Source organism: Salvia hispanica, chromosome 6 (assembly GCF_029641045.1).
Source record: "Salvia hispanica isolate PSC_SH4W2 chromosome 6, Shi_PSC_v1, whole genome shotgun sequence".
NCBI classification, from domain to species: Eukaryota; Viridiplantae; Streptophyta; class Magnoliopsida; order Lamiales; family Lamiaceae; genus Salvia; species Salvia hispanica.
This window is the reverse complement of record NC_142697.1, coordinates 16,553,641-16,577,618: the sequence shown is the minus strand read 5'-3', so window position 1 is coordinate 16,577,618 and position 23,978 is coordinate 16,553,641. Positions and strand designations below refer to the sequence as shown.

The following is a 23,978-nucleotide window of genomic DNA, read 5'->3' as shown; positions in this document are numbered from 1 at the left end:
GGCAGCTGATCGTCTTCAACAAAACAGGCCACCTTGGGTATATGCAGGGACGGATGCAATGTAGATTGAGAAGGGGCAATTGCCCCAGCTCAACTTTCTATTAACATATATACATATATATAAAGTATTATTATTATATATTTCTAACACTAATTTGCCCTCCTTCGTTAAAAAAAAAAAATTAGTTATTTGCCCCTTCTCCTAAATAATCACACCACGTATCCACTACAATAAAATATTTATTTTTCCTTTCCCCAAATTAAAATACACGTTTTCCACAAAGCCTTATAAATTAGAAAAAGACCTAATTTGTCTTCATTTGAAATTGAACTTTGAAGACAGCCTCAGCAGACAGCGGCGGAACCGCGGAAGATAATTTTGGAGTTTGGATTGCTAAAACTAGATATTATACAAATAGAGAAAGAGTGTTGTGAACTGTAAAGCTAACTCTTATTACCAAAATTTAATGTATTTGGTATTAATTGTTCATTCTTGTTCAGTTGTTCTTATATGGAATATGTTTGTTTGTTCTCTGTAACTCTGTTAATTCTTCTAGTAATAGTCTTATGCATTGCACTCATCTAAAATTTTATCTTTATTTGTTTGATTGAATAACTGGCTCACTAAATAAATCAAATATTTTGAATTGTTAGTAGAAGATGGAGAAATTTTTGAAAAGAAAATTAACGGTGGAAGGAACATCTTCACTCGGAAATAGAGCAAGTTATGATCTTTCAAAAAGACAACACGTGGAAATCAATTTGGACGGTCTACCTTCTGATCCTGGGCTTAGGAAGAGAATTTCCATTTATCATCCTAATGATCGTGATAGAATTAGAAGACACTATTTGCAACAAGGTCCATGTCAACCGAAGGGACGTGATTTTCCTCAGAAAAAAATTGGCAACATATATCGACGATTTGTTCCAAAATGGTTTGAGGAGCATGGAAATTGGTTGGAATATAGTATTGAGAATGATGCTGCATTTTGTTTGTGTTGTTATCTGTATAGGCCTGATATTGGAGCACAAGCAGGTGGGGATGTATTTGTATCAGATGGTTACACTAATTGGAAGAAAAAAGAGAAGTTCAAAGAGCATGTTGGAGGTCCAGATAGTGCACACAACAAAGCATGGAGAAATTGTGAGGATTTGATGAATCAACAACAACATATCCGATCTATTTTTATGAAGCAATCAACACAAGCACGAAATGATTATCGCACTCGCTTGACTGCTTTACTTGATTGCATCCGATTTCTTTTATCTCAAGGTCTTGCATTCCGTGGCGACAATGAATCAGAAGAGTCTGAAAATCATGGAAACATTCTTGAGCTTCTATACTTTCTTGGTGATCACAATGAGTATATAAAGAAGGTTATCTTGAGTAATGCACCGGGAAACCATAAAATGATAGCTCCTAGTATCCAGAAAGATCTTGTACGTGCTTGTGCTATGGAGACTACTAGTGATATTCTTCGTGAGGTAGGTGATGAATTCTTTGCGATATTGCTTGATGAATCTCGTGATATTTCAGTGAAGGAACAGATGGAAGTTGCTCTTAGATTTGTCAATTCCCAAGGATGCATTGTTGAAAGATTTCTTGGTATTGTTCACGTAGGAGACACGACAGCTTCCTCATTAAAAGTGGCTTTAGAAGGTTTGTTCTTGAAGCATAATTTGAGTTTGTCTAAAGTACGAGGGCAAGGCTATGATGGGGCAAGTAACATGCGAGGTGAGTTTAATGGGCTAAAGACACTAATATTGCAAGAGAACTCTTCTGCTTATTATGTTCATTGTTTTGCTCACCAGCTCCAATTAGCTCTCGTTGCCGTGGCTAAGAAAAAACCACAAGTTGCTGCTTTTTTTAACGTAGTGAATAATATCACTACTTTTGTTGGAGCTTCGTGCAAACGCAGAGATCTACTCATGGAGAAACAACTTGACAAACTTCAAGAAGCACTTGAAAGTGGTGAACTCTTAGTTGGAAAGGGTTCCAATCAAGAGAGAAGTCTTCAAAGAGCAGGTGATACACGATGGGGTTCTCATTATAGGTCATTGACAAATTTTTCGATTATGTTCTCTTCGGTTATTGAGGTTCTCCAAATTATTCAAGAGGATGGTGTTACAGCTAGTCAGAGAGGTGAAGCATTTTCCATATTAAGTGTTATGCCTACTTATGAATTTGCATTCATTTTGCACTTGATGATGACTATCTTGGGAATCACTAATCAGTTATCTTTAGCATTGCAAAGGAAAGATCAAGATATTGTGAATGCCATGGATATAGTTAGGGTGGAAAAACAACATTTACAAGATATGCGGGAAGAAGGATGGGAGTCTCTCTTGAGCGAAATATCTGTATTTTCCATGAAAAATGATATTGATATCATAAATATGGATGACAAATATGTGACTCCAGGACGACCTCAAAGGAAAGGAGAAGTTTTGACCAATTTGAATTACTTCCGGTTTGAGCTTTTCAGTAGTGTTATCGATTGGCAAATTCAAGAGCTCAACAATCGCTTCAATGAGATAAATACACATTTGCTTCTATGTGTGGCTTGTTTAAGCCCAAAGGATTCTTTTGCTGCTTTTGATAAGTCCAAATTGATAGAGCTTGCCCATTGTTATCCATCGGAGTTCACAAATTTGATCTTCGGTCGCTTGATAAACAACTTGAGACTTACATTCGTGATTTAAGTTCACATAAAGAGTTCTCAAGTCTCAAAAGTATCGGAGATCTTTCTCAGAAGTTGGTTGCTACAAGAAAACATATTGTATATCCATTTGTTTATTTGCTCGTGAAGTTGGCGTTGGTATTGTTATGTTCGGTATACTGAAAAGCATGTTTCGAGCAAGTTTCGCGCGAATAGAATCTTGCTTGTATACGTAAAACTCTACAATTCACTTTTAACCCGATTCAGTATTATTCGAGCAGTCTCGCACGAATAGAATCACTATTATTATTACATTGTGTTTGCTTGTGCATTTATAAGATGTTTTACAAACATTTAAATGCATAAGAAGTAAACAAAGTCTAAGTCTTTTGCTTAGTAGACCGGTTGTGGGCGTCGTCCACTTTAAGGTAACACGGTCAGATATATGCAATGCTTTGCAAAAGAAAAGGAAGAATTTCACAACCTAGATAGGCTTTGGCTACCTATCGTGAAAGGTTGCAATGTCAGTCCGCATATTTCTAAGCCTTACTGAAATAAGATGACATTAGTGTGGTATAGCACTGAACGGATCTAACAGCAAGACATGTCTTTATGCTATCTATTGAAAGACTAGGTCTTGATAAAATACTATTTCTTAATCTACATATGTTAGCATTGAGCATACGGTATTGATTATGCACTACTTTGACTTATCAACTGGTGCGGGTTTATCGCAACCCAATAATCCTGATATATTGGGTAGTGGTGATTAATATCTAGCGGTGCTAGGATTGCTATTATGTTGAAACGTGCGCGAGGTGAGTCTCGTTTGATAATGTCCTCAAGAGGAGCTCGAACAAGGTTTTATTATTCGGAAAACTGGCCAGTTGAAGTTTTATTACTCTATGAATAATAAATAAATGTTTCTTGCTAAGTCCACTCTTGGAATTAATAAGATATTAATTAATTAAGTCCATAGCAGACATTAATTAGTTAATTGACATTTATATTTTAAGCGCGGGAAATAAATAATAAACAACGGAAACCCGGATTACTTGTAATTTCAGATTTGGATGGGGAGAGTTCAATATTACTTCTGTAGTGGCTGCTCGTAATATTCCAATATAAGCTTGTATTAAATTGTGGGTTCAATTTAATTAGTAAAAAGCTAATTGGGGGAGTCCATATCCAAAACCTTCCATAGATCCCTGTCTGGGCCCAAAAGGAACTTAATATAAATAGGAGAATAAAGGAGACAGAATCATCACAATTTTTATTCTCAAATTTTTTCGAAAATTTTGAACTCCCAGCTGTGGAGGATTTCGAATTCTTCACCTATTCCCAAAAGGATTTCTTCTGTCTTCTTTATTCGAGTCCTAGTATTTTGATAAGATCAGCCCACCCTGATATCGAGATACAGTTCGGGAACCAGAGAGAAGATCCGTGGTCTAGTATTGAAGATCATCACGTGGAGAAGGCGCGAGTAATCGACGATTCTTGGAGAATCAAATCGGTAACCCTAAACCGTAGAATTCATGTTTTAGGATTTACTTTCTTTGAGCATGAATTATTTGCGTTCTAGCATGCAATTATCTGTTTAACATGTGAATTGATTAGTCGCATAATCGGTCAAATAGATCCATGTCTGATTTATTTGTTTTGTACAAGTCTTCCGTTGTGCAAGGGGCACCAAACACCAGCAGGTATTACCGGTTGCAACGACATCAGTGGAGAGAATTTTCTCAGCTATGAAAATTGTGAAAACTCGCCTTCGCAATAAGATGGGAGACTCTTGGATGAATGATTGTTTGATTACCTACATTGAGAAAGACATATTTTGTAAGGTTGATCGTGAAAGAATTTTGATTAGTTTTCAGGTTATGAGACCCCGTCGAGAACAGTTGTAATTCTTAGGTAACCTTAGTTAAGGGTCGATAAATTTTGTCCCATATATTATAATATATTATATTTTTGTTATATTTTTATATTTAGTAATTTATATATCAATGTTTTTGCCCCTCCTACTATAATTTCCTGGATCCGTCCCTGGGTATATGCCATCGGCCAAGTAGTACCCCATATGATGTCTGCGGCCGTTGGCAGTGAACTCGATGGCCGGGCCGCGATCCCTGCACCGATCGGCGAAGAGGGTGGATGAGTTGAGGACGTTGACGTCGTTGTTCGACCCGGCTACACCAAAGTAGGCATGCCAGATCCAGATGCGGTGGTCAGCGATGGCTTCCAGGATCATCGTCGGGTGGCTACCCTTGTAGCCGCTAGTAAATTGGTCTCTCCACGGCGTCGGGCAGTTCTTCCACTGCAGTGCATACAGTCTATGCTCCCTAGCATCCCAGGGAAGCCGTGCACCGTCTCGTGCATCCTCTTCAGGCTCTGGGAATCATCCGCAGTCGGGCGTCGCAAATATGTGTCGCCAAAAGCCTCCACAACTATCTTACAAAAATTCTTGAGACATTCGCGGCCAGTTGTCTCCCCGACGTGAAGGTACTCGTCGAACATATCCGTTGTGGTACCGTAGGCCAACTGTCGGATCGCAATTGTGCACTTCTGCAACGGCGTAAGTCCGAGTCTACCGATGTCGTCTTTCCGATATTGGAAGTATTCATCACGTCCCTCCACCGTGTGCACAATGCGGAGAAAAAGATCTCGGCTCATTTTAAAATGGCAGTGGAAAACATTCGGGTCCCACCGTGGTTGCTCGGCAAAATAATCTGCGAGTAGACGTTCGTGAGCTACGTCGTGCTCGCGCGGGACATACGTCCGACGTCGTATCGGCCGAGGAACCCACGCCACCGCCGCCGCCGCTGCATTTGTGCCAAGCACTCTGCCGCGGCTTTATTAACGGCATCGAACAAGGCTCGAGTCAAGGTCCGTCTGCAGCAATCCGATGTACTCAAATCGTAGTCGCCGGGATTCATTTTTGAGAAGATGAGAGAGAATAATTAAAGAGATATGAAATAGTAGTGCGTGAAATGGTAGAGAATTATGGTGTTTAAATAAGAAAAAAATTTGGAAAAAAATCAAAAAAGAAAAAAGAAAATGCGTTCGCATCGTCCGCGATGCCACAGTGGCGGACGATGCGACGGACGATAAGCATCGTCCATGCTTCGTCCGCGGACGATCGATCGGGCGCGGACGATAGTTAAGCCACCGTCCGCGATGCCACAGTGGCGGAAGATGCGACGGACAATGCATCGTCCGTCGCATCGTCCGCCCCATTGTGGATGCTCTTAAGCATCATTTTAAAATCTCGTGAACAAAAAATGCCTCAATTATAATGGGGCAAAGTGAGCATAATTTAAATTCTTAAAAATTAAAGATGAGTTTTGATGTTAAACTTTGTTGATGCATGATTAAATTTCTTCAATGAGATCGATTTGGAAGCGGACATGTGCATGTTCTTCAAGTATATAAGCTTGTTGAATAGCTACCTTCCAAAATTTTGCAACGCAACTTGAGTTATGGGCTCGCTTCCTACTCTCAAGCCCTTGATGGATGCGTTGCTTAGAAGAACCTAGCCTGCCACGAGCAATTATTCATGTATGATTTATCCAGTAAGATATACTCGGTACTAAGGATAGGCTGATCAAAATTGGTACTCCCTCCGTCCCGGAGTATTAGACTCACTTCTTTTGGGCACATGATTTAAGGAATTGATATTTAAATAGTTAAAGTGGAGAGAGTAAAGTATGAGAGAGGGAAAAAGTAGGGGAGAGAAGAGAGAAAAAAGTAGGTGTGGAATAAAATAAGATAGATGCTTTTTGCTAAAAAAGGAAACGAGTCTAATATGTTGGGACATCCCAAAAAGGAAAGTTGGTCTAATACCTTGGGATGGAGGGAGTACTATTCTATATATTTATATCGATAAGTAGGAGATCCTGGAACACACGTTCTCTCTGGTTTTCATATTTTCTCTAGTATTTGATACTATTGTGACTTGTCATAAGTGAAAATTTTCTATTTGTCTATCTAGAGAACTGACAACATTCTTTCTCTCTTAGTTGGATGCTCATTTTTTGTAAATTTGATATGAAGTTGTAGATTCCCATATTTTACGTTATATCATGGTCAATTTAGAATTTTCATATTAAAGCTACATTCCTAAGTTTTGAGCTGAATTTAGAGATTTGAGAAGAAAAAACTTATGACACGGATGACTGATTGTTAAGAGGATGGATTGAATTATTCGATCAAGTTCTTTGTTGATTTACCTATTTGTTTTTTCTTTGGTTGTTTTTGGATCATTTTTTCTTTGTCGATTTAGATGTTATCAGATGGCTTGATTGGGTTGTTTTTTTTAACTATTATAATTCTGTTTGGCTTGCTATCACATGATTTTGAGCACTTTTTTTTTACAAACACGACATAATTGAGGTACCTGTAATTATAAGTTAAGATAAAAGAAGTATATATGTCAAACTATGTCTACACATGTTTAGAGCATCCGCAGCGGTGGGCTGTCCGTCCGTGCCGCTGAGCACGAGCTCGTTCGTCCGCCGCTGCGAGCTGTCAGTTCGTGCCAGCGGCACGGCGCTGCTCTTAGCTAAGAGCACGTCCGTGCCGTTGAGCAGCCCTACGTGCCGTCTTCTTATTGGCCAACGGCTATGCCGTTGGCAAATTCGAATTTTCGTTGGCAAATTCGAATTTTCTTTTTTTTAAAAAAAAAATCCATAAATAATTCAAAATAATACCAAAAAATTAAAAATATATATATTTTTGGATTCCCAAAAAGTAGAGCTGTTTATGGACGTTTTTCTTGGATTTTTGTGATTTTTTTTTATCCCAAATTATCTATAAATACACACATTCATCATCCACTTTTCACATCAAATTATCTCTCATTCATACTTTTTCATACTAAATCATCTACATCTTCCTCTCACCCAAACTCTTTCTAAAAAATTCAAAAATGGATTTCACCAATCTCATTGAAGAAGCGGAGCGCGAAGAACAAGAATATTATGAACAATATCGTGCCGCCTATGAAGCCTATGTCGCCTCCAATACCCCCGCCCCTCCTCCTCAACCAACTAGAGCAAAACGTCGCTACATCCCTCGTGATCGAGAGGGAGCCCATGAAAGGTTCGTTGCCGACTATTTTTCCGACCAGCCGCGGTATCCAGAAGATTACTTTCGGCGCCGTTTTCGCATGTCAAAATGGTTGTTTATGCGTATTGTCAACACATTGTCCACTCGCGTTGAATACTTTCAAGAAGGTGCGACGCAACCGGTCGGCAAAGTCTCACGGCATTGCAAAAGTGTACTTGTGCCATCCGACAACTTGATACTAGGTAAACGGCTGACCTCTTCGACGAGTATTTGCATGTCGGTGAGTCAACTGGAATCCTATGCCTCAAGAATTTTTGCGACGGCGTTCGTTCTGCTTTCGGCGAGGAATTCCTTCGGGCACCCACCACCGACGATTGTCAACGGTTGCTTCGTCTTCACGAAACAGTCCTCGGTTTTTCCGGTATGCTAGGCAACATTGACTGCATGCATTGGAAGTGGAAGAATTGCCCGACTGCTTGGAGGGGGCAACATTTAAGCGGCCACAAAGGTGGCGGCCCAACGCTTATCCTTGAAGCGGTCGCCGACTACCGTCTATGGATTTGGCATGCATATTTCGGTGTTGCCGGATCCAACAACGACTTGAACGTGTTATATTCTTCACCACTCTTCGATGATGTTTTGACCGTCAACGGAAATGCATACCACATGGCTTACTATCTCGCCGATGGTATCTACCCAAGGTGGTCGACTTTCGTGAAGTCGTTCAGCAATCCACAAGAGCAAAGACGGATTCTTTTTGCGCAGCGTCAAGAGTCTGCTCGGAAAGGCGTCGAAAAAGCTTTTGGAGTCCTTCAAGGCCGATTCAAAATTGTGAAGTCCCCTTCTCGGCTTTGGTGCGTTAAGAATATCGTTGACATCATGTAAACGTGTATTATCTTGCACAACATGATTATAGCCGACGAAGGACCGATGGCGGCTAACTTTTACGACGAGGATGAAGCCGGAAGCTCAACCGCGAGGTCTCCCCCACGCCGAGGTATGCATACGACGGTGAACGAGAGGATCGAAATAAGATACACAATGTGCGATACAAGAGCCCACACTGAGCTACAAAAAGATCTAATCAATCACATTTAGGCGAAATTCGGCAACGAGTAGTGTGTCTTTTTAATTTTATTGATTTTAATTGTGTAATTTTTAATTTTTAGGATTTTAATTGTGTAATTTTTAATTTTTAGGATTTTAATTATGTAATTTTTAATTATTTTGTAATTTGTAATAGTATTTCGGGTATTTTTAATTCATTTTAATATTGTGAAAATGTTTTTATTTAAATTGAATAATAGAATGGTGGGACCCTTGAGCTTGTCCTTAGGGCACTCCCAATGGTCTCCCTAAAAACTCCCTTATTTCTCCCTAACTCCTGCCACATCAGCGCCACATCAGCGCCATAATTTATCCCCAGTTTTTAGCCAACTTTTAGCCAACTGCTCCAATGGTTTCTCCCTTATTTCTCCCTAACTCAACATTTCATTTTTACACCATTACTAATTTAATTGTTTTATTTTTGTATATAATAAAGCTAGCTAATTTAATTTATAAGACAAAACAAATAATAGTAATAAAGTTCGTTGTATTAAACACGAGTAAACATTACAACGACGAAAATTAATTAAAAAAAATAGTACAAGAATGGAAAAAAAATTCAAAGTAAAAAAATTCAAGGGCGGTGGGCGCGGTTTCTATTTGCCTACAATTCTTCGATCATCCCATCCGGTGGGAGCGGGAGGTACCTCCTCTTCGGAAGAAGAATGAGATATCTCCTCGTCGGACCGAGAATGAGAAGATGATTCAGAATTCATTAAATATAGATGGAGAGAGAGAAAATAAATGAAGAGAGAAAAGGGATGAGGATGAGGAGAGAATGAAGAGAGAAAAGGGATGAGGATGGGGAGAGAATGAAGAGAAGGTGTGTATTTATAGGGGGGAAATTAAAAAAAAAAAAAAAAAACTATTTTTATTGCCGAATTATCGCCCACAGTGGTCGGCGATAATCCGGCGATTTTTCGGGAGTTGGCGTTAATTCTATCGAATTAACGCCGAATTATCGCCGAAATCACCCCAACGCCCGGCGATAATCGGCGATTTTTCGCCGACCCTAACGCATAACCATTGGGAGTGCTCTTAGCTAAGAGCACGGATATGGGTGTTGTGCTCTTAGTTAAGGATAAGGAGTAAAAGTGGGTTCGGGCCCACTTCCGTACTCTTAGCTAAGAGCACGGATGGGGATGCTCTTAGACTTTAAGTTATTTAACACGTACATATAGCTTTTATCGATAATAAAGTCATTAACCAAATGTCCTAATCAAGGGCAATAAAAACATGAAATAGTAATAGAACAATTTCCTTAGTATTTATAATCGCTTATTTGACCAAAATAAGATATTTTATGCCCACTCGATCGGACATGATAGAAAGCTTTGTTATTTGTTGCTCTTATATGAACTATATATCGGCAGAGGTCGAAATTAGAGATGTCGTTTTTTTTTTGTATTTGACATAATAAATTATTACTTACTATAATATGTTAATCTTTACTCCATATATATATGTACATGTGTTTTGATGTCATTGAAATGATGATCTTACATAAGATATTTACTAAATTGATGATTCAATTCTACCATATTAGATATTGTTCCTTGATTCGAAGTGGCTGTTGCGAATTAAGAAATATTCAAATCTCATCAATCTTCCTCGAACCGACCAGAACAAGCTATTTACATATTGAACTTGTGTTTATTTATGTAGGTGACATGTAGGAATATCTACTGATCTACACCAAGTAATTTATTAATTGAAACTCATTAATTAATTAATTAATAATTGCAACATGTGATTTGAAAAGGGAAAGTCGGATAAATGAAAAAGAAATTATTAGTCATGATTATATTTACATATTGGTTAAACAAAAAGCTGCAGATGGACTACAAGAGAGATAATGGTCATCTAAATAAGTTTTAAATCAAACAAGAAATTCATATGAACAAAAACAAAAGAAATATACGATCAAAATACTTGATTCGAACCAAATCAATCAAGAAACTTGAAGCAAATAAAAAACTACTACAGCGCATTACAACAACGATTGACTGTGAGATAAGTTGATGATGTGGATGGGCTGTGAGGAGGGTTGTTCCTATTGTAAATGTTTCAAAGTAGTGTTAGTGGACAGTTGAACCCACGTTGTTATTATTAGTGTAATCATAGTGATATGAGCTATAAATAAATTAATATATTACTAGTACTTTATGGGACGGAATTATATAATATACTGCTAGTCAGGACGGACGCAGAAATTTTTGTTAGTAGGGGCTTTATCGTATATTAGCACTATCAATAAATAATAGTCTTATATATGTACAGAACAAGTTTAATGCGTATTGGTAACGCCACATAAATAAAGAGAATTACTCGCGCTCCCGATTTTTCCATTTTAGTCTGTCCGCGAATAGGAATCTCGGTTCACTTTTACCATAAATGGTATTAGGGTCTCACCTTCCACTAACTCATTCCACTCACATTTAATTTAAAATTAATATATACAAGTGGGGGCCCTATTCCACTAACTTTTTTCCATTCACTTTTTCTTAACATTTCTTAAAACCCGTGTTGTCCATAATAAGACTCCTAATAGCGGACGAAGTGAATAGTAGATAAAGTACAATAGAAAATGAGAAAAATTGATGAAAACATTTCCATGAATATAAATGACAGTGGACATACCAAAAAATAGTTTAGACAATTTTTCGTAAACAGATAAAGAATTTTTTGTGATAAAAGTATATAATGAAAATAATAAAAAGTTTGTATAATTAAATTAAAAAGAAAAAAAAAGAAAAATTAACTTATTGTTTAAAGTCACTATGAAAACAAATTTTGAGTTTGCTTAGATTATTTACGAAGAAAACAGAAAAGAATACAGTAGAGAAGATAATTTTAGTATCAGTTGAATTTATTAATGGAAGTTATCACTACTATATAAAAGGAGAAGTTTTAAAAAATTATTGCACTATTACTCCCTCCCGTTTCTTTATAGTTGAGTCATTTTTCTATTTTTGAAAGTTTTATAGTTGGGTCATTTTTATATATGGTAACCTTTTACTCTTTCTTATTTTACTCTCTCTTACTTTATTCTCTCTACTTTGTTCACGTTATATTTTATTATCTCCATATTTTTCTCATCTCTTATTTTTTTATCTATTTATTTAATATAATATATTTCTTTCTAAAATTTTGTGTTAGAAAAGTTTTGTCTCAGCTATTGGAAACAGAAGGAGAGTACTAATTCAATAGCCGACAAACACACTGACATAAAGCATGACACATTTTACTAAAATTTTTTAAATATAATAATAATAATTTATTAACTTCTTTAAGTTCAGTCATCTTCTTCGTCCTACCATATCCGTAGCCTTTGTTATATTTCTTCCTCTGTACATTTTTTTCCCTTGATTGTTCAGCCCCTTTTTCCTTATAACTTCTGATGATTTAGTCTTAAATAACTTCCTCTGGTAAGGGCTGAGAGATAAGTTTTAGAATTTTTGAAAATTTTAGTAATAGAAAAAACTAAAAGAAAAAATTTGGGTAACGGCTTAAGCCCTACCCTTCTTGAACGTGTGTCCGCCTTTATAGACTAATAATAATTGTCCCTTTCTTTTTTACATAGAATTTTAAAATACGTTAAATTTTCTCGCTGGAAAATACTACTAGTACAATTTAAAGGAGTATGAAATTGTTGAAGTTAATTCATTTGGGACCATATTCTTCAATGATTCAAATTTACTTTTAATAAGGAAATTTAAATGGTTGTCTGAGTATCTATACTCTGTATATAAATGTGACGGACAAAACAAATCTAGTGAGAGCAGACACGTGTTGGTCACATGCGAAGTATAAAACGTGTCTTTGAATAAAATGCCACCTTCTCCATAACTACATTGTATAGTTTGATACTACTCCTTCCGTCCCACATTTATAGTCATATTTAGTTAGGACACGAGTTTTAAAGAATTGATGGAGTGTGTAATTAATGAAGTGAGATGGTGGAGTATGCAATAAATAAAGTGAGATGGAAGAGTGAGATGGTGGAGTATGTAATAAATGAAGTGAGATAAAAGAGTGTGTAATAAATTAAATGAGTTGGTTGAAGGTGGGTCCCTTGTTGACTTTTTGGTTTTTTATTTTTGTTTTGGTTTATTTTTATGTTGATAATGACATTTGGGTGTAATTTTAGTGAATAATGGGGTAAAATTTTATATCCAAATATGGAAAATTCTAAATGTGACTATAAATGTGAGACGGACTTTTATGGCAAAATGTGACTATAAAACTGGGACGGAGGGAGTAATAACTATGAAGTTTTATTTTAAAAGGAAAATAAACAACAAGATATTGCTACAATTTACAAATAACTTGACAATGTGAATTTGGTTTGATAATCAAGGCCCGATGTTTAATGATGTGTGAGTTGTGACGTAAAGTTGGTATTAGTCACTGTGTCGAATTAAATTAATGAATGCATCCTTGAATTTTTATTTCTCGGCTAAATATATTTCTAACTACAAACAAAAGTTGGTATTAGTCGGTGTATTTTGTGATATTGCTCGAGACATACACTATAAAATGATAATAATGTGACAAACCTTGAAAATTAAAAATCTCAAACAGCAATTACCACTCGATGTATAATGTACAACCGAAACCTGCGGTCCTGCTGAGATGTGTCGAAAACCCAACAAAGTAGGCCCCGGGAATCTATTTATTGCTTGAATTTGGTTCTCATTTTAAATTGTACTCCTACTAGTATTTGTATTGTGTGTACGAATTTTTCAGAAAATTTTGAAGGAAAAAGGTGGAAAATGCATTCGATGAAAGAACAAGCTGGAAACGTAGCCGCATCGGCAAAATCAGGCTTGGAAAAAACCAAGGCCATCGCTCAAGAAAAGGTTTTATTATTAATAGCGATTGCAAACTCTTTATTTGCTGTATATTTTTGTCACGAATCTACTAGGATGGAAAATTGAATTTTGATTGATCACTTGATAAATAAATATTGATTTATTTACATATATTGAAAAACGAAAATAGTGATATTGTAAATTGTAATGGGAGATGAAAGTATATTTATAAAATAGAATTTGCATGTAGGTGGAAAAGTTGACCGCAAACAATGAATTGGAGAAGGAGTTGGCGACAGAAAAAATGCAAGATAGGAAACACAATGCTGAACTCCGAAAGCAAGAGACGCGCGAGCACAACGCCGCCGCTAAACAGGAGGCTGCTGCTTCCAAATTAGATTCCGCTCATTAGAATCAACAAGCTCACTCCTTCATTTTTCTTAGCATAGCCCCTCAATTTTTTGAATAAAACACTCGTCTCTAACCAACAAACATTCTGGATACTATTAATCTTGGCATAATAAAAGATTATAAAAAATACTACTCCTGTTTTCGTCTGTGACTAGAGTGTAATTTTCCATGATGAAACCAGACAAAAAATAAATTAAATTAGCAGCATTATCACATTTCCATGAACAAAAAGAACCCATGCTAGGTCTCGTTGCCATCTCAAATATTGCCAAGGAGATACAAAAAAAACAAAAAAAAAACAGAACCAATCAATTTATAGAAACTGGTAATGCGCAAGAATCAAAACTAGAATAAATAACAAGTAAAGTTTGCTTCATTAATTCATGGAACATAACAGAGTAGTAGGAAGGTAAAAAAAAGCATGGGATTAACTCAAAAACCTGTTTTACGTAGCTCAGCTGCACCATGGGCAAAATGGCATCGCTCTCCAAATGTACACGAGCCTTTCGAGAAATTTTCACAGAGCTTGGTCTTGAAGTTGCTTCCTGGGGTCGGAGGGCCTCCACCTCCCAAAGTTTTCGCAGGGGCATTACTAGATCCAATGCTGACAATAAGCTCCCTCACCATCGTACTTGCTTGCTTAATTTGCTCGAATGTGCCCTCTAGCTCAATGTTTCTTAGACTGGGATCTGTTTCATGATCCCGAATGGATAGCTTGGCTCCTGTTTGTCTGCAGATTTGCTTGGAATTGACTCCAGCTTTACCAATGATGGCACCAGCCAGAGAAGCATCCACACTGATCTTGGCCGTGGCCGAGGCACCGAAACTGGCTGCAAGTCCTTGTGCAGGTGGTTCTGCTCGAGCACCAAAGTAGGGAGTGACAGGTCCCACTGCACGTGGATCCTCTTGAGAGTGTGCAATAGGTCTGCCGAGCTCCCTTTCTCCATGAGCAAAGTGGCATTTGTCATTGAACTTGCAACCTTCGGCACTGTTAAATTTATTGCAAAGTTTGGTCTTCACAGCAGCTGAAGAAGAACCATTCTGGTTTGGGGGTGGCCCTGCTGGTGTCTTTAAGGCGGGGGCAGGAGAGAGATTCATCATATGGGCTACAGCTTTGAAGCCACCAGGAACAAAGTGAAGGAAGTGGCAATTCTCACCAAAGGGACAACCAGCCATGCTGCAGAAAAATAGAAGGTTATATAAAGTTGCCGCACATTTTTTAAGTGCAGCACGCCAGAATACTTTGCGAATTAACAGGGTTCAAGGACTGCATGGTCCAAATTCTTGGGACAGAGAGAGCCCTGAAACTTGATCAAACTAGGTAGTCTAGCTTCAATAATGTATGAAGAAATCACTACACCTTCCAAGAAAGAAATAAACTAGAGATTCATTAAAGGCACACGAAATGGACTAGGAAAACTGATAAAAAAGAAAGTCCCAACAAAGTCCCCAGTAACAGATCAATCCCAATACACAATTGGAGGATCACTGCCACAGTTAACAATAATGAACCGTTGCCTTATAAACCTTATAGTATTTGATCTGAGATAAGCACAAAAAAGAGGTCAATTCTTCTGCTGTACAAGAAAAGTCCTGTTCAGAACCTCTCAGCCAATCTCAAATTCTTCACAATAAGACTCTATTTTTCCTCTTAACACGTTTCTTAGAAAGCTCCCAATTTTTAGATATGAACTGCCCCATGGCATTAGTGCACACATTGTGAATGCTAAAACTGGTTTGGGATACAGATGAATCTAAATCATAATATAAGAAACATCAATTCTTGCTAATGGCTTAAAGTAGATGTGTTGTTATATCCAAAAAAGCTTTGAATATGAACCAGGTCAAGTTTAAAAAAACCAGTTGATAGTATTAGAACAATATTTTTAGAGCAAATTACTACAAATTTTATCATTACTAGCGTTGAAGCATGCCAATCATCTTTAAGATTCAAATTTTACATTAGGTAGGTTGAGATTTGAACCTGAAGAACTTCGTGCAAGGCTTCGTTTTGCTGCCTATACCACCTGATAAGGAGTCCAATTCTGTTGCAAAACATTAATTATTTCTTCTGAGTTAAAACCTTTAGTCTATTATTACATCATGAACATAAGTTTCTAGAGATATTTTTACTTTCTAATAACAAGTAATTCGAGAAGGAACTCATAATTAGCGGAATTTGTCAGCTACGTGCCATAAGAAGGAACCACAACCACAAGAGATATCAATCCAAAATTCTTGAAAATGACAACTTAATTTTAAAAAAGTTATTCCTTGAATTAAGTAGCAAAATCATTAACTCAACTATGTAAAATTGTTTTTACAGATCTTTTAAGAACTTAAACTTTTAATATTTTAAAAGCAGCACCCGCGAAGCGACTAAAGATATATGATATAGAATAAATTTTAATGTATCAAACTCACGAAAATCAAACTGGATCCATATGAACATTAATAGTATATAATAACAAACGCTAATTTAGAAAATCCTCATACAGTACATAATTCCGTGTATGTATATGGAAACAATAGTAAAGAATGAGATTTGAACATAAAATAAACAGAGAGCACGATAGACACTCATGCACAAATCAGATACTACTAAGCTTAAAATATGATTTTTCATTAAAAAAAAATAGAAACGAAATATACCTGGCTTGGATCTCTTCGGTCCACCATTAGCATTCGGATCGAATTCAACTCTCCCTCTCTTGCGAATATCCATAGCTCCGAAGCTCAGATCGAAGCTCAAACTCAAAACAAAAAAGGCAAATATACGATTCCAAAACCACCGGAAAAGGATCTGCGATGCAGTATTCGGTTAAAGTTGGAATCCGAGTGAAATAATTGAACGAGATCACCACAGTATGTAAATCTATCTAGGGTTTGCCCGAAGCGGGAAGATGCAGCTAAAATAAAGAAGTGATAATAAAATTTTCGCGATGGTGAATTTTCTAAAGGGATATTTATTTCTTATTAAATTTAGTTGAAGAAAATTTGGATTCCGCGCGCGAGTTTTCAGATAAATAAAAATGGAAAGATCCTCAATATCACGTGCCCACATCTCTGTAAATGGGCTTCATATATGTAGTGGGCCTCCGGTGTCAAGAGCCCAACCACTATAATTAGCTCTAATACAGTAATACTGATATTAATTACTCCAACTCTCCAAAAATTGAATCACCTCCTTTTTAACTCAGTTTTAAAAAAATCGCAATAAATAATTAAAGTAGATATATAGAAAAGTTAAACCGATATTCATTAGCCACAAGCCCACAATAATGGTTTAATTAGACGTTAGAACGGATGGACCACGCATCAAAATGCACGAAAGTCGGATCAAACGCCTTTCAGAGTTCCAGTCCATTTCGGATTTCTAACAACCATGTTCTGATTCTCACTATGAAGTTACTCGAATGACGATTATGGGCACATCTTTATCACAAGAATGAAAATGCACAGTTGGATAAACATACATAATATATTAATATAAGTTTCTAGAACCGTTACTATACATGAATATTTCCAAGGAAACTCTAGAATAATGTCAGCCTCAACTGCTACTACAGCATTCTAGAAAGGACATACAATATTAACGATAAAGAGAACTGATAAGCCAAACTATGCACATCTACATCGAGAAATAAAACAACTACATCGAGCAGTCTTCAAATTTCTACGCATTTAAAAATCCAAAAAAGAAACAATAATAACTACTTGATGCTCGAGCCAAGGAGAGATTGGCATACCAAATCCCAGCACAGCACGAACAAACTAACCATTTGTTCAGTTTTGCATGACACCCAAGAATGCACCTTACGAGTTGTCAATGTATCATCTTAATTTTCGCTTTCCTCTACGAATGGCAGCAGCCCTATCAGTAGCTGTATTAGTGTCACTTTCAGGTGAATCTTCCACAACAGTCTGCTCCTGTATAACCAAGCCTCGGTTCCTACACAATTTCCTTATAGGAGTTGAAGGCTGTGCAGCTTGGGATCCATCAAACTCTGAATCTGGTTCAGCGTTACTTCTAGCTTCATTTGCCTCGAGTCTATGGGGCATGAGTTCCTCCCCGGCAGCAACAGAATCCAACATTGCCTAAAAGTTGACATTATCCAGGAAATATTTATATAGATAAAAAAATCAAGTTTGTATGAGGAATTGATTGTGAATATTGAATATGCAGAACAAGAAAAGTGATATATTTCTAAGGTGATATAACAAATAATTAGGGATAAAAGGTGGCTAAAAGTACCTTCCAGTCCTTAAAGTCATATCTGAATATAAAATGACTATAAGCAGACTCGCCAGATTGAATTGCATCAGCACTAGGAGCATTCTTTGGGGCTGAAAGGAAAAGCAATTCCATGTAGAAGTGAGGGATGAGATCACAGAAAATATTATGAAACTACACTGGATTTTACCCCGCTAGAGAGTAAGAGGTATACTTACAAACCAGATGTCGTCCAGTGCCGTCCACTGAAATCTCAGCACGTCCATCTTTTATAAGAAATGAAAGAGCAAATAAATTTTCCACAGTTTGTGCAAACGACTTCCTGTTTAATATTAGATTTTCGAGCTTGGCCTTGCGATTCTTCCTCAAGACATTAAACATAGTAGCCATATTCTTATCGGTATCTGTTTTCTCACCACTATCATTTTCAAGCTGTCAAATAACCAAAAAATAAAAAACATTTGAGTCAGCTTGGTTATCATGCCCTATCCTTGTTATATGGTGAGGCAAAACATCCGAGAGAAGTAAAGACCTTTTGGAAGTGGGAAGTGAAGGGAACAAAAAAAAAGGAAAAATAAAACATCAAAGCTTGGTGCTTCAGTTCTCCCATGGGGGTGAAAAAGTATTGATATCTAATGTTACTTCTCTTTTTCAAAGATTTATAAGATTTTTTACCTCTTCTGGCCGGGAATTTTCCGTTGGTTTTGCGCGCTTTCTATGAACTGCAGTCTTACGCTCCTTTAACTCAGTGTTCATGGGGCCAATCCTATACGTCCATGGTAAACATAACAAAGTTAGGCATCCTGCAAATTTTTGAAAAATAACAAAAGTAAATTGGCCGAGTGTAGAAAAAAGATTACATTGTACGACAACCAGGAGCACTGCTGAAAACAACAGAGACAACTTGTCCAATGTCTTCCCATCTTATCGAACCACTTTGCTCATTTCGGTTACTACTTGGTCCACCTTCTTTTCCAAAATCTCTAAGAAGACAGCTAACAAAATCTGAAGGCGTTAAGCCATCATTGTTATACGCTTTAACAGAGGTCACCAATGTATTTGTAATGTCAAACAGAGCTTCAGCATCTGCTACTTGCTCCCTGGGCTTTTGTACTACACATAGGAAAAAAAATAATTATAAGTTTAGTCGACCGAGAATCAAAAGCAAATGAAGCAATAAGGTATAACATCACAGAAACAACTTAACAATAGTGTAGATGCTATGAGTAAAGCAAGCAATGAGTCCCATTTACACCCAATAAAATGTTCCCTGATGGATTACACTGTAGATGCTATGCTATCCAAGCCCTTCCCAACAATCAATTGGCTTACTTCTTCATGTATCATTATATGAAATCGTATTTTCCATATTAATTCATAAAAAAGTTAGAATTCAACCCAGTTCCCATTAATCTTATGCTATTGACAGAAAGTAGTAAGAATGCAAACCACTTCCACATGAGAAACGGTAGAACACCTACCCATATATCAAAACAAATGACAGTAGCTATCTATAAAGACACGAAGAGTCCATCCGCATAAAAAAAAGATGCAATTATAAGTAGTTGCAACTTTACCTAGCTGATGCAAGCTATCTACTTCTTCAATAAATGTTCTGAACTTTTGAGAATCAACTTTTGATATATCATCCCTCTCATCTGCACAATAAAATATGAAAACAACATAAGATCAGGTTAAGTATAATAAGAAAACAAATTCACCCATGTAATCAATTAAGAGATAATATATCCATATACTGATGCAGTGGCCAATTAGAAATGCAAGGGTAAAAAGCCATTATGATACTCAAAACATATTATTCTACCAACAAACAAACTTATACATAGAGGATAATATTATTTCCACACATCCAAACAACTGCTGTACCACGACCCAAAAATTTGCTGAAGTAAGAATTAAAGTTGAAGAGAATCTAATGAAGTGCAAATACCGCATATTCGGTTTTTGAAAGTGAGGTACTTGGAGCGAAGAACCCTGCGCTTAACAAAAGCGTCGTCGGCTCCGCTGTTATCCGCTGCATCGTGTGCCTCACTGGCGTTCTGTGAAATCCGATTGTTACGGTTAAATATCTCCCTCTTTACGGTTCGCATCTTTTCTCGCAATACGATAGTTCATAAACCAGGGCTGGGAATTGGAGAAGAGAGGGAGAAAAACAGAATTGGATTCCTAAAAATCCCAGTTTGGAGGGAATGGGGGGTTATCGAGGGCAAAATGGTGAGAGTGGGGAATTGGGAAATTCGAAATGCAGAGGGAATACCAAAAGGGAGGGTTTGAAATATTTGAGGGTTGGAGCGCACGATCTCTCTCTCTCTTCTCTACTTTTTAATTAAAACAAATTAAAGAATATTTCCCTTATTCAAAACTATCTAATCAATAAATAAGAGGAGTTATGGCCTTATGGTTTGAGATTGAGGGATGATCTTTGGGAGAAAATATTCTACACCACTAAATATTTTCTCCATCTTGGAGGTAACCTCCAAATTTACTTAATTTAAGAAATGATTAAGTTTTTATTGTTCTCTAAGTAATTACTGGCAATCTTTTGTTTAAAATTAGAATGGTAATTTTGCAAATGAAACTAGAGTTATTTTAATTTAGCTATTTATGCGATTTCCAATCAAACAATATTGTCACGCTAACTTCTGCTGGACTTCAATAGATAAAGAGAGTGAGAAACATTTACTAGTACTATATATTTAACATGAGCAAATGTTGCAATTTCCTTGCAGAGGATGTTGCCTCCTTTGCATTGCCATGGATTAATAAAGAAAACTGTTGTGCGGGTGAGTTGGTCAAACGGTGGAAAGGTTAATGCTTGAGGTTGGAGTCCTCCGTGACGCATAAAAAAATAAAGAAAACTGTTAAAAAATACTATATCCACACATACTGCAGCCACATTTTCCTTCTGCGGAACAAAGTTTAAGCAGCAGCAGGAACACCACTCGCAAGAATATTATCCTACACACTAACGCGTGACAATTACTTATCTCCTGTTGGAACTACTTCTACAATCTAATAACTCTTCAGAACCAGAAATAGACTAGAATATATATAGAGGGATCATCTACACCTTCACTGTCACAATCCTGAATGAAAAAAGTAGCATCAGAAAACTATCTACACCCAATAAGAACACAAGGGAGGGAACAGGGAACTCCTCTCTCTGTACCTTTTTATACCTTGCAAGCAATTCCTCATTAGTGTGAATGATAACTACATAATATAGAGAAGAAACCAAATTTTCAGAGTAGATTGATAGAACCTCCCAAAATGACGTAAATAAAGATGTACCTTCATGAGCAGCATAACATTTGAGTATCTCATTCAGAGGTAAATCGATTTCACTTTGTAATGCTGCCAATTCCTCTTCCCGCTCTTTTTTTAATGATGAGAGCCTAATCCGCATCCACAGTTCCTGAAGAAAAGAGGAGATACTCTATAATAACGGCTTTAAATAAGAGCAGGAGATTTCACTAAGACAAAATTGGGGTCTGTAAAAATAACTGCAAATTATTTTTTGCAAGCAAGCACAGGAACAAAGTCAGTTTTCTACAAGCTCACAAACTAGATGGCCAACATGTCCAATGAACTAATGCAAGCCCTTTCAGTAGAAATATAATTATATCTGAACAAAGTGCATGGCTTCAATTATAATCTTTAGATAATTAGTAGTGATCCTCCAAGAAAATCATATATCATATATTGAACATCTTATATTGTCAATGAAAACTCGCCCGAGTTTAGCTCGAGTATGAAAGTCTGGCTACCTTGTAAAAAATCATAAAGAAGTCATGAGTAAGAAGAGATTTGGAAAAGAAAACCACTAACAGCCCAGGTCAAGGTCAAGTTGCCAAAAACAGTTAGAAGAAACAGATATAAAGGAGATTAGGCTAGAAAATAAAATGCATGAAAACTGCAAATTGTCTAACAGTGGATTGCAAATCATAATCTGCATCTGTAGCAGGGATATCTAATTGGGATCCTAGCATTATCAAAGGATCAAAACTCAAGCAAGCTATAAAACAGTAGAATCAACCAATTTCAAAATTTTATCACATACCATTATCTGATTCGCCACCTCTCTTTGTAGAAGAACTCAGATTTGTTTCAGCATTGCATAAGTAAGATGGCTCGCAAAGACTTGGTGGATTAACAAGATTTTCAGCCAGCATAGACAAGTACCTAAAAGAAGAGGTGATGATGACTGATGAGCATCAGTACTTCCATAAACATGATAACACAGATTAAGTTCATCATGAACCTGTTGATGTTAATCCTCCATGGGGATATTTCAACATAAAATTCACAGGCAGATAGTCAAAAAGTTCTCATATAATACAACACCATTCAGTTTGCCCTAGAAGGAACTCAACTGTTTATCAAGAGCATTCTTCTTTTTCACATCTAGCTCCAACTGATGCTTGTATAATACCTGCACTGCCATGATAACTAGATATTTAGTCAAATGAAAGTGTAAAGCATATCATTGTAAAGCAAGTTCAGGAGATGACTTTCCAGCTTCTCCATTTTTATCCAGAATTCTTTACATCCTTCGAAATATTGAGGCAACTTTTCTTAACTTCTGGTCCTCTTCCTGATCAATTGTGTTGAGCCTTACCAAATTATCAGTGGGCTTGAATAAAGAATTGCAATAACATCAGTCCAAAATAAAAGGGGTTAAAATGACATCTTTCTTCAAAAGCTCCTCCAACTACATGCAAAATGGAAAAGGAAAAATGTGCACTTTGACTCTTTTTTCCCCTCTGGTGGCCCGATCAAGCATGCCCTTGCTGGCTCGTATAACAACTTTTTTTTGCCTGAGAAAGCTTCCATTTCCTCTCAGACTCAAAGTCCTAAACAATAATACAATGAGCAGAAGGAAAAATTTAGCAAGTTGAAAACGGAGTCAATCAATTAGGTATCATGTTGAAATTTGACATACTTGGTTACCTTAGACAACCTGGCGATCTCTTCCAGGACATGATCCCAATGTGATTTAGGACGTTGAGGTTCTTTTGGAGCTACAGTGAACTAGTTCAAGAAAAAACAGTCCCCGTACAAACAATTATAGGACATTGAATGAATGATAGGACATTGAATTGTTATGCACTCCAGCTTTTCATACCAATCAAGCTACTACGTACAATGTGTACATACATGCGTGTGTGTGTGTGTTATTGTAACTTCTAACAACCAATCATGGATACAATAAAATGATACCAGACAGCTATCAGTTCAAAACCTATGGCTTTATTAATGCTATTTGTAACAGGTTTCAAGCAAATGCAACTTAAACTATATGAATAAAAACACGTAATAACTAACAAAACAGGGTTCTGTATCAAGGAAGTATAGATTAGGGGTGGTTCGGTACGGTATACCGTACCGGAAGTGTCATACCGTATACCGTACCGAAAGTTACGGTATGACAAAAACCATACCGATACCGTACCGTAAGTTTCGGTATACCGGAGTTCGGTATACCGGAAATTCGGTATGACAGTTTTCCATACCGTTACCATACCGTGTTATCGGTATACCGTACCGCATTTCGGTATACCGTACTTTTGCGGTATACCGAACTGCGATATGGCATTCTGATATACCGTTATACCGTGTTTTGCGGTACGGCATACCGTTATACCATTATACCGTGAAAAAATCT

General features: G+C 36.9%; 2 protein-coding genes, 1 long non-coding RNA gene and 1 pseudogene across 4 annotated transcripts; 1 reads left to right on the top strand and 3 right to left on the bottom strand.

Annotated features, from left to right (window-relative positions):
* The first annotated feature begins 659 nt into the window (after positions 1-659).
* On the top strand, positions 660-4,566 carry LOC125195392 (uncharacterized; annotated as a pseudogene).
* A 9,818-nt stretch (positions 4,567-14,384) lies between these two features.
* On the bottom strand, positions 14,385-17,003 carry LOC148923294 (KH domain-containing protein / zinc finger (CCCH type) family protein). Of its 2 annotated transcripts, XM_089061105.1 has the most exons (3): positions 16,711-17,001; positions 16,043-16,103; positions 14,385-15,235 (listed from the first exon to the last, which is right to left on the bottom strand). In XM_089061105.1, the coding sequence occupies exons 1-3, from the start codon at positions 16,781-16,783 to the stop codon at positions 14,491-14,493; spliced, it is 879 nt and encodes a 292-aa protein (XP_088917231.1). In that variant the 5' UTR covers positions 16,784-17,001; the 3' UTR covers positions 14,385-14,490. The 2 variants fall into 2 exon arrangements, with proteins under 2 accessions (XP_088917231.1, XP_088917232.1); XM_089061106.1 differs by lacking the exon at positions 16,043-16,103 and having other exon boundaries at positions 16,711-17,003.
* A 517-nt stretch (positions 17,004-17,520) lies between these two features.
* Positions 17,521-20,637, bottom strand: LOC148923293 (non-structural maintenance of chromosomes element 4 homolog A-like). Its single transcript, XM_089061104.1, has 7 exons — positions 20,244-20,637; positions 19,870-19,950; positions 19,153-19,405; positions 18,968-19,058; positions 18,511-18,724; positions 18,314-18,405; positions 17,521-18,156 (listed from the first exon to the last, which is right to left on the bottom strand). The coding sequence occupies exons 1-7, from the start codon at positions 20,401-20,403 to the stop codon at positions 17,893-17,895; spliced, it is 1,155 nt and encodes a 384-aa protein (XP_088917230.1). The 5' UTR covers positions 20,404-20,637; the 3' UTR covers positions 17,521-17,892.
* Positions 20,638-21,200: 563 nt separating this feature from the next.
* LOC148923292 (uncharacterized) lies at positions 21,201-23,360 on the bottom strand. The gene is made up of 6 exons (XR_016132334.1): positions 23,264-23,360; positions 22,687-23,166; positions 22,374-22,495; positions 21,605-21,728; positions 21,483-21,526; positions 21,201-21,399 (listed from the first exon to the last, which is right to left on the bottom strand). It is a non-coding gene; the product is annotated as an uncharacterized LOC148923292 (long non-coding RNA).
* Positions 23,361-23,978: the final 618 nt, after the last annotated feature.

Excerpts from the sequence above, each read along its gene's own strand:
- LOC148923293 (XM_089061104.1), bottom strand. The coding sequence starts at position 20,403 with ATGCGAACCGTAAAGAGGGAGATATTTAACCGTAACAATCGGATTTCA. Across the intron at positions 19,406-19,869 it reads AGATAGCTTGCATCAGCTAG|TACAAAAGCCCAGGGAGCAA; the intron begins GTAAAGTTGCAA and ends TCCTATGTGTAG. Across the intron at positions 18,406-18,510 it reads CACTGGACGACATCTGGTTT|CCCCAAAGAATGCTCCTAGT; the intron begins GTAAGTATACCT and ends TTTTCCTTTCAG.
- LOC148923294 (XM_089061105.1), bottom strand. The coding sequence starts at position 16,783 with ATGGATATTCGCAAGAGAGGGAGAGTTGAATTCGATCCGAATGCTAAT. Across the intron at positions 16,104-16,710 it reads ACCGAAGAGATCCAAGCCAG|AATTGGACTCCTTATCAGGT; the intron begins GTATATTTCGTT and ends GTTTTGCAACAG. Across the intron at positions 15,236-16,042 it reads CCTTGCACGAAGTTCTTCAG|CATGGCTGGTTGTCCCTTTG; the intron begins GTTCAAATCTCA and ends ATTTTTCTGCAG.